At 40.9% G+C, this 14,863-nt stretch overlaps 2 protein-coding genes across 4 annotated transcripts; one reads left to right on the top strand and one right to left on the bottom strand.

Moving 5' to 3' along the window:
• Positions 1 to 671: 671 nt before the first annotated feature.
• LOC135581831 (transcription factor bHLH149-like) lies at positions 672 to 10,592 on the bottom strand. Of its 3 annotated transcripts, none has more exons than XM_065134066.1 (6): positions 10,447 to 10,592; positions 9,656 to 10,307; positions 4,819 to 7,046; positions 3,819 to 4,515; positions 1,135 to 1,279; positions 672 to 947 (listed from the first exon to the last, which is right to left on the bottom strand). In XM_065134066.1, exon 2 carries the CDS (start codon positions 10,294 to 10,296, stop codon positions 9,676 to 9,678), a length of 621 nt encoding a protein of 206 aa, XP_064990138.1. In that variant the 5' UTR covers positions 10,297 to 10,307; positions 10,447 to 10,592; the 3' UTR covers positions 672 to 947; positions 1,135 to 1,279; positions 3,819 to 4,515; positions 4,819 to 7,046; positions 9,656 to 9,675. The 3 variants fall into 3 exon arrangements, with proteins under 3 accessions (XP_064990138.1, XP_064990137.1, XP_064990136.1); XM_065134065.1 differs by having other exon boundaries at positions 8,616 to 10,307; XM_065134064.1 differs by lacking the exons at positions 9,656 to 10,307; positions 10,447 to 10,592 and having other exon boundaries at positions 3,819 to 4,356; positions 4,443 to 4,515; positions 4,819 to 5,120.
• LOC135626304 (LOB domain-containing protein 24-like) lies at positions 5,564 to 7,064 on the top strand. The gene is made up of 2 exons (XM_065131519.1): positions 5,564 to 5,719; positions 6,747 to 7,064. Exons 1-2 carry the CDS (start codon positions 5,564 to 5,566, stop codon positions 7,062 to 7,064), a joined length of 474 nt encoding a protein of 157 aa, XP_064987591.1.
• Positions 10,593 to 14,863: the final 4,271 nt, after the last annotated feature.

The following is a 14,863-nucleotide window of genomic DNA, read 5'->3' on the forward strand; positions in this document are numbered from 1 at the left end:
TTACCTTATTGACACTACCAAATACTTTTTGAAACATTTCCTAAGCCTCTTTTGAAGTATTTATTGAAACGATGATCTCAAACATTGCTTTTTTTTGTTTGATTTGGTTCAACAAATCCATCTATAAACTTCCATATAAGAAGCTTAGAAAAATCTTCATTTTCTTTTGTCAATCTAAGAATTTGGAGTTGAATGGTACTTAAGAATAAGTGATACCTAAACCTAAGCTCTAAAACCAAATATTGAACCAGCTAAAGAAAAGAGATGAAACTATCACACACAAAAAAGTAGAACAAAGTAAAATATTTTATATTTCACTAAAATACTCTATATATTTCAGTAACATGTGAAATTTATATAGACCCCATATACAATATGAATCACTCTTTTCAAAAAAATTATTTAATCAATAATTAATTTGATTTATTTTTCTATAGGTCTTTAATATATTTCATTTCTTGATACAATAAATATCTTTATATTTTCTTAATAAATGTAATTCCAACACCAAAAACTTATTACCGGAAATGTTACCTTAATTATTTTTTTACTAAAAATAATCCTGAGTTTCTTTTAGAATATCAAGAATCTAAACATGAGGGCAAAAGATCAAAGAACATGAACAAAGGTCATCTGCTCAAGAACATGCCAAAAGTTGCAAGGACAAGTAGTTGAAGGCAAGAACAAATAGCAGGAGCTTCCTATCATTTACAAAATGCATGTGTTCTGAAAGGAGTTGTCTGCTCATATGTACAAACCATAATAACGAGAAAACACAATGCAGATATCGGCCTCCGAAAAATAAAAGAAGAAAAAGGAGAAATAAGTCGTTTAGAACAAGGTCTGATGAAGGTTACTATCTCTGGGATTGCAGGATTTGAGTTTGAATCTTCAGAAGTCTGCTCGCTTTCAAATGGTAATCTCATCAAGAAACTGGTTCCCCGTTACTGCAATCACAAGTAAACATGCCACAGAAATTAGTAACAGAATAGTATAGTTCAGACTGTTCTTGCCATGATCAGTAGTTGCGTTTATCGCTATGTGGGTGGAATGATTTAAAGATTAGACATAACTCTTCCAAATAAAGATTTAACATAGATAATTACAAACAGTGAAACCAAAAGAGCACCATACTTTGGAGTAGCTGAGTAAGGCATATTACGGCCATTTTCCGAGGCCTTCTTGTGGATTCGAACGGAGATCAATCCACTGCCAATCCTTAGGGAAGATTCAGGGGAACCATGAAATCCAGCAGTAGAATTGCCTCCAGAGAAAGCTCCTGTCAGAACCATGCTCCTATCAGAACCATGACAATAGTATGGATAGAAGAAGCTTCACCAATTAGTTGTTAGCTGTGCAGGATCCAAGTACATCATAACTTGCAATAGCAGAGCTCCTATAAAGTTTAAGCATCGACACGATTGAATGATTAATAATTTAGGTGACACGTAAACCAATTAGTGAAAAATATAATGCCATTATTCCACTGATCTCCACAGGTTCATAATCGAGATTTTCGTCAGTTATTTAATGATTATATTGGAAAGGCATAACCCCAATATTATGGAAGCTTGTCGAACTTTTCATCATAAACTTCTGCAACTAAAGAATACAGAACCTACCGCACAAAATGTCCTATTCAATATGCAATCATCAAATAACTAATTTTTAGTATAAAAATAAAAACACTTGATCCAAAAATGACTGTTTCATGATCCATAGTGCACAGGGTAAGCAATATACCATTTTGCGGACATAAATAGAAAGATACCACAGTTTAATCCTAAGAAACTATTTTAATATTTTCGCCTTCAGTGCTTATTGCTATATAAACAACCAAAAGTCATAAACCAAGACACAAATGGTGGAGACGCAAAACAGATAGAGCTTGCTTTAATTTATTTCCAGCCTACATTGGACCTGGCTGTTTCTAACTTATATAATCATGCATTCAGCATAATATTCATGAAACTAATGAGCAGTTTAATGTCATTAACTAAATTCAAGTCAGCTTACATCTCAATGCACCAAGATCAAACTTAATTAAACCTTAACCCAACCAAATATTAACAAAGATGAAATCAAACTAATAAGCAGTTTAATGCACTTTAACTAAGCCAAATCAAATTGAATCTGAATATGCTAAAATCTAAATCAATTAAACCTTAACAAATTGGAAAAAAATTGTTACCAATATCATAAATAATACATGACAGTAACAAAAGGAAAGCTATGGTAGTGAACATGATTAAACTCGATACATGATTGAAGAAGACACATAAACAATCTGAATCAATTGTCAGCCATAATTTGGGGTTAGATATTGCAAGGAAAACAAAAGCTATGAGCATTGACACCATAGATGGCTGTTTAGGCATCTGAGAAAGGTTAACCATCTTTATCCCATAGCACCCAGATATTATTATTGGCTTAGAAAACAAAAATTGAACATTGATTCTGTGTCCAGCTGCACCACTTTCAGCTGCCCCTTCTTTTGATAGGACCAGAGTAAAATCATCCAAAACCATTCTTAGAATAGTTAAAGACACAAAATCCATAAATGCCTATTTATTAAGCTCAGTAAGCTTAAACCATATTCAACAAAGTATAATATAGTCTTTGTATGGTGATTAAGTTGCTGGTCATACATGTCATTGGAAAGGCTTAAAATTAGACAGATGGCCCAAGTACCACATGGAAATCCTAAAAAAAAACTCCTCTATAAAATGAAAAGATTCTATTGAATGAATGGGATAAAAACAGACAAAAATTTGCAGCAGGTAAGCCATATCGACCAAATTAACCCAAACGACGTAACTGAATATAACATACAGTTATAGAAGTTGCAGGAAAAAAGATAATAAAATTGCAAGTGTTGATCAATATATGGATTCTAACAAACATGCACGACGATATGCACCAAGGTGGTCTTAGATTCATAGCAATTCTTTACTCCTACTGTCGATTATCATTTCTAAATACAATTTCCTTCAAGGAGGATTTCAATTCTATACTAGTGAAGCCGAAGCTGTATTCCCATTTCCAAAATAGACAAAAGAAACTTCTCAAATGACAGAAGAATTGTTATCTAAATATTAATGTCATATTCCAAGCAAATATATTTTTCTTCATATTGTTATTATACATATCTTCTTGATGATGTCATGACTTGGTCACTCCGGAATAAAGCATAAACTATTGGTAGATAGTTTTGCATATCAATATACATAAACCTTTCTGTTAAAATATCCTCACTGTCAATTCACAGTGACCAAAAGATGGAGTGGTCGACTCATTTGAAGACCAGGTGAAAATTTGTTTCTTGTTTTATTGACTCTGATTAATCATGTTATTCTGGTGCAACCTTGGACTTGATTTATGGTAGTATCACTCTCAACATCCAACACACAGAAGAAATAACAGATTAAGAGGGAAAGGAAAAGCACAAAGCTTCAGTTTTTCCTATTCTTGTTCAATATTGTGTTGTTAGATCAGCAAGAATCTCAGGTTATGTATGTATGGATATCAAGCAGAATAAACAAGTTATTCTTGTGCCTAGTGGTGGACTAGTCGACAAATTCCTTTTCTGCGCCAATGCACATAGACGATGACAATTAGTAGAATACTCTATCTGTGCTATTTGAAGGGATCCAACATCAACATTTGATAAACAAAGGACATGAATATATATGTCAAAGAGGAACAAATTCTTCAGAAGATTGTGTACCAGTTAGTAGATACAATTTTCCACTCGTTGTATTATAAGTAACAACTTTCCAGATAATTCATGGGCATCGAAAATCAAGGATGCAGTATACCTTGCCAGATTATAACAAGGCAGAAAAGAATGGTAACAACCAAGGCACACAAGTTGCCATTAGAAGATGTTGACTTGGCATTCTTCATCTTCAGTTTCATTCGCTCGATCCTTGCCCGCTTCATCATGGCAAGCTCAGAGATCTCCTTTATCAGCTTCTGATCAGCAGCATCCAAAGGTGGTGACTTGGGAGGCCGGGGAGGTTTTGGAGGCTTCTTACAGCCCTTCTTTTTAGTCTTCTCGGCTCCCACCTTCTTCTCCAACAGGTTTGGGCCTTCCTTTCCTCTGTCCCTCTTGTCCACTGAAGCTTCAGCATTTGTGAGAGGAAGCGCAGAAAAACTCGTCATAATGTTTGCTGATTTCGCAGCTTCTTCAACATGCATGAACCCATCAATGCCCATAAGACCACCCAATCCCTTATTCATCACTCTTCTCCCATGCCCCGCACTCAAGTCCACATCTTTTGCTCCCTCTCGTTGGTTGATTAGTGCATTCATGCCACTTTCCAGATCCACAACAACATCTCTCTCGATTGATCTCTGTGCATCCATGATAAACAAAATTCAAAACTACTAATCACAAAAGAAGCTTCTTACTCCCTTATCCTTTAAAGCCGCAACGCAACCTGTACAATATCGTCAGCATATCTACGAATAACCATTTAGAACGCCGCCAATCATCTCAAAAATCACATCTTCCTGCATAAATCAGTTAAATTTAGAATCATGCCCCAAAGAAAGACAAACTCTAATGCCTGAAATCGAGAATTAACATCCCAAAATCTCAAAATGCAGCTGATGCATCTCCTAGGAAACCCAATGTTCTTCCTCAAACCGAAAAGACCAGATCTTTTATCTTAGAAAAAAAATATATCTTTTATGGGAAAGGGAAAAAGACGGAGCTTTGCAAGACAAACGCCGCCAAGATGCGTCAAATCGGACAAGAATTTATGCAAGAACAACCCCCCTACCAAACAACCAAGTTAGATCGGCAGCTCATACCATTTTTTCCCCATGAAACGAATCGTTCGATCAAATCCAGATAATGGCACCGGCATATCGCCCACTCCACACAAAAAACGACACAACTCCTCCTCAAATCCTAGAGAGAAAGGGCGAGAGATTAGGGTAAGCGGAAGAAGACGGATGGGATTAGGGTTTCCGTACGAGGAGGATTCGAAGGTGTGTCGGTGAGGCTCAAACAAAGTAAATATAAAGACGGAAAAATAAATATAAATTATGAAAAAGAGAGAGAGAAGAGAGAGGTGATGAAATAGCAAGGAAGAGGAAGCCAGCAGATGATCCGCGGGAACTCGGTGATCTAAACCGGTTCCAACGACGCAGATGTGGACATCGGATCCCTCATAGGAATGTTCTCAAGTTTTCTTTGGATAACGCCACGTGACATACACTGTCAGGTCAGCAGCTGTGGATGCTAAGAACGTGCCATGTTCTGACGTTATATATATATATATATATATATACTGGATTAAATTGATTAAAAAATGTGCTAAAAATTGAACGTTGACTTGAAGGAAGTTTGACCGCTCCTGCTCACATACCATGTTCTTCCCTCTCCTGTTCAAATCACTAGCCGTTGAGCTTTCCTTGATGGGGAGCTCCCTCCGTCGCAATAAATCTCCACGAGGATCTCAATGGATCAGCAGAAAATCTAACAGAAAATTCAGTAATAGATTTTGGGGGGATCTACAGGTCAATCTAAGAAGGGCCGACAACGTGAGCCGCCATGTCGAATCCAAGTCGATGCGCGGCGTGTCGGTATCTGAGGAGGAGATGCTGTGAGGACTGCGCGTTGGCGCCCTACTTCCCCTCCGCCAACCCCCATAGATTTGCCTGCGTTCACAGAATCTTTGGGGCCAGCAACGTCGCTCGAATGCTGCAGGTTTGTGTTCTTCCTCCAACACTTCTCCTTGTGGTTGCAATCACCAGTTCATGATCACAACTACAGTGAACTGCTGCAATTTCTATGTTATTTTGATAGAATTTGCTGCAACTCTAAGACTTATTTAATTTGATATACAAGGGAAGAATTTAGCAGGTTCAAATATAAGAAAATGAAGAAAAAACTGATGTGAGTCCATCAAAAAATGATGTTGCTAATGGTGATGATGATGATGATGATGGTGTTTTGGAAGGAGCTTATATCTGAATTAATATTAGCAAAATTAGTGTAATTTTAGCGGTGATGAACACCTCGTTTTCTCCCAGTAGTGATTAGTTTCTTAGTCCAAGTTAGGCTGCTAATGTAACAATCCAACTATCTCAATACGATTTTTTTCATTAAAAAGAAAATATATTACTTTGCAAAACGGATTAAAAAATCTCTCTTTACATCAGAGTATAAAGATAAAATGAGTCATTCCGGTCCCGACAAACTAATTTTATAGGTTAGACATTTTGCCAACTAGTTAATAATCCTACTACCTTCACATCAGAGTACAAAGATTAAAAGAATCATTCCGGTCCCAAAAACACTAATTGTATCGGTTTGACAATTTGCCAACTAGTTAACAATCCTATTACCTTGCCAGTATACTTGTGAGAATTTGAAGTCCACAGTATGTCTTAGATGTAGATCGTCGTCTTTGGATCTGCTTCAACATGCATTCCTTGCATTTTTATCTCTTAAAAAGATACTGGAGACCTTCCCTGATTGCAGCTGCCTCACTGTATTGTTCTATTGGAGAACCTGCAATCAACCAACAAGTAGTTATCAGTAACATCACTAATAGAATAACGTATACCCTCTTCACGATGACAATTCAACCTTGCATGTCTAGAATTCTGTGGGAAATATTTCCTTATAATCTTAAAGACACCCTTACCAAGTCATAAAACTAACAGTAAAGGCATCGAAGTTGTGTGCCACATTTTAAGAAGATACTGACATCAGAATGTGCATCTCGCAGCAAATTCCAGTGGAGCACAGAAGACAAGCCGCAGATGCCATTGCGATGGAGGCCTACTGGCGTGTGCAGGATCCGGTTTATGGGAGTGTTGGGTTCATCTCAATGTTGCAGAGGGAGATTAGTGTCGTTCAACGTGAGCTAGCTGAGACACAAGCTCAGATCACCATGTACGCCTCCCAAGCACAGTCCCAACCCAATCAAATAGCTGCGGCCCAATGCTTGGTGGAGGACGGGCATTTGGTCCCAAGTCAACCGCTGTTCCCTGGTCTCTACCAGCGAGATGACATCTCACAGGAGACCCTGCGAAGGCATTTTTAAAGGCTATTATAAGATGATGCAAACCAGAATACCTGTTTTCTTTTTTATTCTTCTGACAATTGTTCTAAGATGTTGTTAACCCTCAAAGCATGAGCAGAAGAAATAAACAATAACAGCTTGTTGATGCTAGACCAAAAGCATTCCACTGAAGAAATAAGCTGAATGAGTGAAGTCTCAAGATAACAATCAAATCTACTTTGTCAGAAGCATGCCGCTATATTCTATTCTAAGAGTGTTTTCAGAGAAATTTGGGCCAAATAGAAGTATAAGGAATCCATGGTTGGATACTCTTTCGAGAAGCATATTGTATGACTCCCAGTCTAGGTAAATTGACAACGTCATCCAACATATTTCTGGTCCTAAATATCAAATCGAATTGTAACTAAAATTGTCATGACCCATGACCCATCAACTTTATTTAAATTGAATCACTGGTAAAAATTACTTTTGTCTAAGTTAATGGTAGGAATTCATCTAATCCTCATAAACCCATTCAAGTCTTCTCCCACTTTTGATGTGGGATACACTACAATCTTCCCCATTCAAGTGTCAAGAACCAACATAATCCAAAATCAAATCCTATCATGGTGCATGAGAGGTCCAACACAATGGTAGATCCATACCAAGATGTACCATACAAATCCATCCACAAATAGTCCTTTTCTACTCAATCCCCTTATCATACTCAACACTAGGTCGACTCTAATATCTTAATTTTGTTGAGCCTACACCGCTGGATAAAGATACATAAACACAAATTAATGGTTGCAGGCACATGTAAAGCTTATAAGTCTATTCAAATCTTTTCTTAATTTCAACATAGCACTAAATTAAGACATTAGAAAAATTGCAACTTCCCACTAATATTTCAAAATTATCATGTTTAAATGGAGTAATGACAGATCAAGTACCTCAATGAAAGAAAATTTAATTTAAACATTGGGCAACTCTTCTACCAAAACTGCTTCCTAAAGGAAGAGATATGTCCCTAGGCTGCTCATGCGAAGAACACAGTTCATGATAATTGCCAATGGAATTTTCCACAAAGCAACACAAAGTTTAGGGAAGGGGAACTCAGTCTTCCCATCACAGAATTACTATCCATCCTGACCAACTCGATGGCTGGATCCAACACCAGCAGAACAAACTGGAAATGCAAAAGTCACCCATGCCTAAATTTCTTGTCTGATGCTTTCAAAGACAATTTCCACCTTAAGTGACATATCCAACCAAATGAACATGAAATCAGAACCAAACATCCGGTCGATGACCTTCAGATATTCCCTAAAAGAAAAATGGAAAAGAAAAGACGGATCTTTTTTTTTTTTTCTTTGGAAGTCATCTCTACAGCACACTAACCCTAAAAATCTACTTATTTTCCACTAAATTTGTGAAGAATTTCCATCCAAGATCAAAATTAGCAACGAAAAGAACGCACATAAACTCTCAAACTTAAAAGCCTCAAGTCGCAGACAGGGATCGAGTGCCATGAGACCGATCTCAAGCAAAAGGAACCGGCATGATAACGAAGGAAAGAAGGCAGGGACGGACCGATCATCTCGGCGACGAGTTTGAGCTCGTCCTCGGCCTCCTCGATAAGCTACTCGATCTGGCCGCAGCGACGGCGCTTCTCGACGGCAGACGTCGAGTCGGTGAAGCTCTCAAGAGGGTGGACGGCCTGGATCTGCTTGACCGTGCGGGTGTGCGTAGGGAAAGGAGCAGTCTCCGATCGGGCTATTACTACTCATCCCAATTTTTATACTTTCACAAATTATATTAATTTTTTTATATTTATAAAAATAAAATATTTAATTCGATTACTTCAATAAAAGTATTTTTTTTAATTTTTAATCTTATAAAATTATCTTTCTAAAGGTGCCAGCTAATATTCTCCTCACTCCCTTGGAAGCCTCCGTGGAGTCTGTTATCGTGATGGCAGTAAAAACATGTCTCATGTTGGCAACAGGCAGAGAGAGGGCAGAGAGAGGGCACCATGAACCCATGACACCCCCTCACATGGATCTACTCTCAACCTCCTCAACTTCCATGTGCTGTGCAGTTGACACAGTTACGTCTGCTTAGTTTGTTACCCTCACCTTTGCCTTCGGACCCAGCCATCCAATGCCTCGAACGCTTCTCTCTCCTTGCCGTAAAGTCGGATTCACATGAATTCTATCCACTTGCACATGTACATTTCCTTCCATCACTCAAACAAGGGGAATCCAAAGACTCTCACAAGTGTAAGTAGATGATGATGATTGTTCCAATTGACCTCCACCCCTGATGGATGTGGCTCAAATAGATATACACATACATAGAGTTATGTCCCAATCCACCAAGACCAATATACATATTATCTTTCCATAAATTACAGCGGTAACTCACTTCCTTGATCGATGAAATAGGTGGAATGCAAATATGAAATGATGTGTGGAGTGCACGTGGGTAACATGTGAAGTGGAGCTCCTTCGAAAGAGAAGAAAGGAGAAGACGAAAGCCAGAGAGTAGTGCACATACTAAACAAAATGCGGAGCTACCGGCGACAGCAAATCAAAGATTAGCAGCAAAAATAGAGAGGAGAAGAGGAGGACCTTCGGCGATCGCATCCGATTCACATCGGCCCCTCCGTTTGAGCCGGTGACGGGGCTCCGCCGACGGCAGAGAGGGCCTCGGCGATCACGCTCATGGCCCGGACCTGCATCTCGAGCGCCGCGATGTAGTCCGATACCTCCTCTAGAAGCGATGGCAACGGCAGCTTGCGGCAGCCGGGGACCAGCCGGCCTAGGACCCTCGCCTTCGTCTTCAGGGCCGGCGGCTTGCTCCTCTCCGCCGCCCGGGCCGGCCCGACGGGTTTCGGTCGGCCGGCCCGCGGAAGGACCCTGCGCTTGAGCGTCCGGCCGCAGAGGATCGCGCGGCTCCACCGCGTCCGGCCTCGCGCCGCGGCCGCCAGCGCCCGGTCCGCCGCCTCCCGTACGGCGCGGCTACGCGAGTGGTCCGTGGCCGCTGACGCCGCTCCCGTAGCAGATGATCGGCGCACGCGCCGGAGGGCCTCGATGAGCTTGGAGGAGTAGGTCTTCTGCTCGCCCTCCGTCTTCCACTTAACCAGTGATGGCTCCGCCCGGCGCTTCCGCTTCCTCTCCCTTCTGCCATCCTTAGCTGCCGAATCCCCGTCCCCATTCGAGATCGTCATCCCAAGCCTCAAAGACCTAAATCCCTTAAGATATCCAGCCATGTTCCAATCTCCTGCAACACCAAAACGATCAAATCGATCAACAAACACCCAGGTCCCGTCGCCACATCCTCCATCAAGAAGAGCCCGATTCACCGGACGATACCAAGATCCAAAGAACCGAAAGCAACAGAAATCGATTAGGGTTCTTACCTCAGAAATCCTCCAACGAAGGGGAAAGGGAAGGTAGTACAAATGCGGGATTCAGTTCCGATCGATCGAACTGGTCCGGAAGAGAAGGGGGAAGGTAGGCGGACAGCGAAGGAGGGTGGCGGGGCAGTCTTATATAGGAAAGGGCGGGTGGTAACAACAGGACACGTCACGACGAGCCTCGGCGCCTGTATTTATCTCTCACGTTAATTGACCATTTTACCCGCGCCGTCGCCTCATGCAACGCTCCGCAGCGGAAGCAAACGATCGCCTTCGGCCGTTCCCTTGCCATCACATGGCCCAGATCGCGCCATTAGGCCGTCGACGGCTGCGATGTGGCCATCGACATGGCAACCTCCCTGATTCTGCTGTCACCAGTTAAGGTGACCGTTGCAGTAATACTCGAAGTAAAAAGAGAGAATGATTGGGAAAGGAAATCAAAGGGGATGATGACGAAACAACACAAACCATAATTATAGATTGAGCTAAGAAACAAGGCGAACAAGCTAGAGAAAACAAAAATAATAGATTGGGGAAAATGATTCAATTAAGTTCTGATAATTGTACAGTAAACATGATTTATCTCTTCACAAGTAAGTAGTAAATCAATATTCTGAGATCAAGTTTGCGAGACTGCCTCGACTCCCTGGTATGCTTCCTTCTTTACCAAGCAGATTTGACCGGCTTTCGTTGTCCCTGTCACTCGCTCCCGACTGTTGCATAAAAGTGAACAGGCATTACGAAAGTGCGCGAGTACGGCAACAGAGGAGTGCTTTTGCTGATGGCTTCTTTTCATCTGCAAGCTTTAGAAACGTGGGTGTTGCAGTTGCTGCAATCAATGTGGAAGTGGATTGCCGTCATCAGGTGAATTGGATGAGACTACTCGTGAACACTCGAAATCAGGTTACCCCTTCCATGTTCACCTTGCGTACCGTTTCCTGTAGCCCCACCGGAGAAGGCAATGTGGTCTCCGGTTCCCTTGTGTGAGCAATTAGCAGGTTTCCAGACAAAAATGTCAGTAGTCAGCTTAAATGTGTCTGGTGGTGGAATGAGTTCATACATCCTCCCTGTTCCAGTCAAATTGTCTGCACATCGTTTTCTTTAAAGGAGAAGCTGCTGCTGCCGCTTCATGTGGTAGATGGCATTTCACAGTTCATCCTATTCTTTATATGTTGCCCATGAAAATAATACAAGATCCTCTCGTCTTTTCTTTGTTCTCTAGCTCATCTCCTCTCTAAATCTTTAGCAAAGTCCAGCTCTGTTACCTTATCTGAAAACCACATCGTGAAGGAAAACTAGCTAAAGGAGAATGTTGCTGTTTAGCTGCTTTCTTCCATCTATTTACTGCACCAAGTTCAGATGACCTTACAGAACACGATGTTTGAAACTGTGTGATACAGTTCTGACAAATCAGCGTCGGCTGCTAATGCCTTTGACCAGGGTGAAGTACCAACAGGAAAAGCTGTCTCCATGTTTCGACGACTCAGGTGATGATAAAGGATATGAATCTCCACATCGATGGGCATAACTTGCTTCACCTGATACTTGGAGATGAGTTTGCCAAGGAAGATGAGAAAGCACAACTCTGGAATCTCATGATGAGAAGCTCAAACCCACCTGCAACATCAAGCAAATATTTGCGAGTTACTGATAGAGTCAGCGAGACAAGTTTGTACAAACCTCCATTATTAACTCTGTAATGATGAGAATCAGAAAAAGGAAGAGCATCTTCTCTCGAGAAACTGTTTTGTTCCCATTGATATCCATGAAACTTTATTGGTTTGTCAAACCCAATCTCTCATTTCAATATAGCAGCAACTTTGGCTGGTCATCCTAAAAGGATCACCAAACTTATATCTGGTGTGATTCATATACCAAATGGGATTTCTGATACATCCAGACAAAACATAAATACTGCACTGTAGCTTATACTGAGATAATGCTACAGACTTGGTCATATCTGCTGTGTCAATAATGGAGAAAAATATATGATATACGATCAAGTGAGATCCAAATTCAGCAACATCTAAGTTGGCAGATTCAATCAGAGTCAGAAAAGAAAAAGGACAAAAGAGTTTTGTATTTACTTCTTTTCTGATGGGTGCTGACAAAAGCCATGGATAATAAAGTGATCATTACTCAGCCAACTTGTTTGATATGCAACAAAATTCACATGCATGGCTATCTCATCTGCTGAAGCAACAGTCTTGCAAGGTAATGACTCAGTAGCTTATTTAACCCATGAACTGTGTCAGTCATATATTTACTTCACAGGTGAAAATACCATGCTGTAGTGAAGCACAAACTCCAAAAATGGTGGATCCAGTTTTCTCACATAATCATATCAATAATGTTCTTTTCTAAGTCCATATCTACCCACTAATCACGAGTAGTCTTCCACTCTATTTTGTTTCCATTGCTTGCAATGATTAGCTGGTGATGGAGACACACAAGGAGAAGTGGAGCTGAAAGCATACAAGCCCCATGTGATGGTCTCCATGACAGGCCTTTTCTTCACCCTCCTCCTGCATGATCATGTTTCCTTTTGCCTCACCCTGTTTGCTTAACTTTTATTTTATGTTCTTCTTCCTCATTGGCAAAGAGAAAAAAAGAAAGAAAGAAGAAATGCTGTCATATTCCAGTTCTTGACATTTCTTCCTTTTCATGAGTAGAGAGGATTCCTTCCTTCGCATTGCCCACAGAGAAGACATCTCTGAAGCTAAAATCTAACCGGATAATATACTTATACCCCCAAATGGCAGAAAAAGAAGATTCATGAAGGACCACATTCCCATGGTAATGTAGATGTTCTAAGCTGGTCCGAAGCTTTGTTTTCTCTTACGTAAATAATCCAAGATTAATCTTGAACATGACCATAAACCTAAAAAATCACTGTGAATATGAAGGAGATCGATGTCTCATCTCGTTCAGGCACAGAAACAATAGTTGCATGCATGCTTATACTCTTCCGATGAACACAACATCATGGTTTGCTGAATTGCCAAAGTAGTTTCTGAAATTAGGGTGGAGATCATCTGCTTGGAATCTTTTTACCTCTCGATATCTGACATTGTTCCTTTGGGAAGGGACGAAACCCATTCCTCAGTCGTCTGAAGCGACAGCCACCGAGACAGTACCGCATAGGAGACAACGTTGGGACAGATTAATCTTCATCTTTTCTCCCTCCATCGATCGGCCACAAGGCCCACCACAACCTGTCCGTCCATCCTCAACTGAGCACTAGACATCTCTGACCGCTTTGGCTGAGCTGAAAAACTAGGGTTCTTGACAAGCTTCAAACAAGTTTCCACTCTCGGTGAGATCGGAAGCTGTGGCAAGCAGGGATTTCTTTTCAGACCCACCTCACGTCACAACCGGGAGCTGCAACAGTCCAATTCGCAAGCTTTGCAAAGCCAGATGAAGCTGGTATCTTATCATCACCAAAAGCCAAGAGTGATCATTGGCCTGGAGCCTACCGGTGCCAGATCTCGAGAGCCAAGCTGTACCACATATATCAATGGATGATCGATGGAACATCTGCTTTGTTTGTTGATGTTAAACATAAATCATTGTCGCATATGATCCCAACAAATTTTCCTTCGCAACTCCCGCAAGAACAGTTGTAAATGCAATAATACCTCTCATCAAATGCCAGACTTTTCCTTCCTTCTGTGGCTGACGGGGGGACAGGAAAAGGAATGAGAACACACACAAAGAAATAAAAAGATTGCCCTGATCCAAAGAATCATTAAGCATATTGCCTGTAGAGAGAGATTCGGATAAAGATCTTTAGATCATGGGATCCAGCTGACAACCACTGCTCGAATCTGCTAATTATTAGGGACAATACAGATCATGAGCTCTCTCTCCCCCCCCCAGCATTTGTAGTCCTTCCTTCCTAACAGCCAACTTTAAATAAGAACCACAACCAACCTATGGGTCCTCTGCAAGAGCGGTGACACAGCTTTGTTCTGGTACGACCCCCTTATTTCCTGTCTAATCTGCAACGAGAGCAATGAACACGGCCTAAAGCAATCATAATTTTACGTGTGAAGGGAGGTGCATTAGGGCCTCTCGTAAGAACATATCAAAATGATTGCCCATGAGAGATGTGATGGATGGCATCTTTTCCCGGTGCAACGCGATGATAGGATAAAAGCCTATGCCTGCCTAAGTCCGAGGGGAATCCAGTGGTTTAGCTATGCATGCACGAGCACTTGTCGCCGTCATACGATAAGATTACTACTGCAACAGGTATTCTGGCGCAATATAGATAGATGTCCATGGATAAGATGATGATCAGGTAGAGGACAGCAGAAAAGATGAAGATATTTGATTGATCCATGATGAGACCTCAGATGATGACAAGAGATATGATTGAATACCTATTCACGTTGGACTGGAAACTGTTTCGACCACA

The sequence above is a fragment of the Musa acuminata genome, chromosome BXJ2-11, assembly GCF_036884655.1.
Source record: "Musa acuminata AAA Group cultivar baxijiao chromosome BXJ2-11, Cavendish_Baxijiao_AAA, whole genome shotgun sequence".
Taxonomy (NCBI): Eukaryota; Viridiplantae; Streptophyta; class Magnoliopsida; order Zingiberales; family Musaceae; genus Musa; species Musa acuminata.

Bases quoted from the DNA above. Each gene is read 5' to 3' on its own strand.
- LOC135626304 (XM_065131519.1), top strand. From the start codon at position 5,564: ATGTCGAATCCAAGTCGATGCGCGGCGTGTCGGTATCTGAGGAGGAGA. The intron at 5,720-6,746 runs GTTTGTGTTCTT...TGCATCTCGCAG, and splicing joins ACGTCGCTCGAATGCTGCAG to CAAATTCCAGTGGAGCACAG.
- LOC135581831 (XM_065134064.1), bottom strand. From the start codon at position 4,478: ATGGTTATTCGTAGATATGCTGACGATATTGTACAG. The intron at 4,357-4,442 runs GTTGCGTTGCGG...ATGGATGCACAG, and splicing joins ATGCTGACGATATTGTACAG to AGATCAATCGAGAGAGATGT. The intron at 948-1,134 runs GTATGGTGCTCT...TTGTGATTGCAG, and splicing joins CCTTACTCAGCTACTCCAAA to TAACGGGGAACCAGTTTCTT.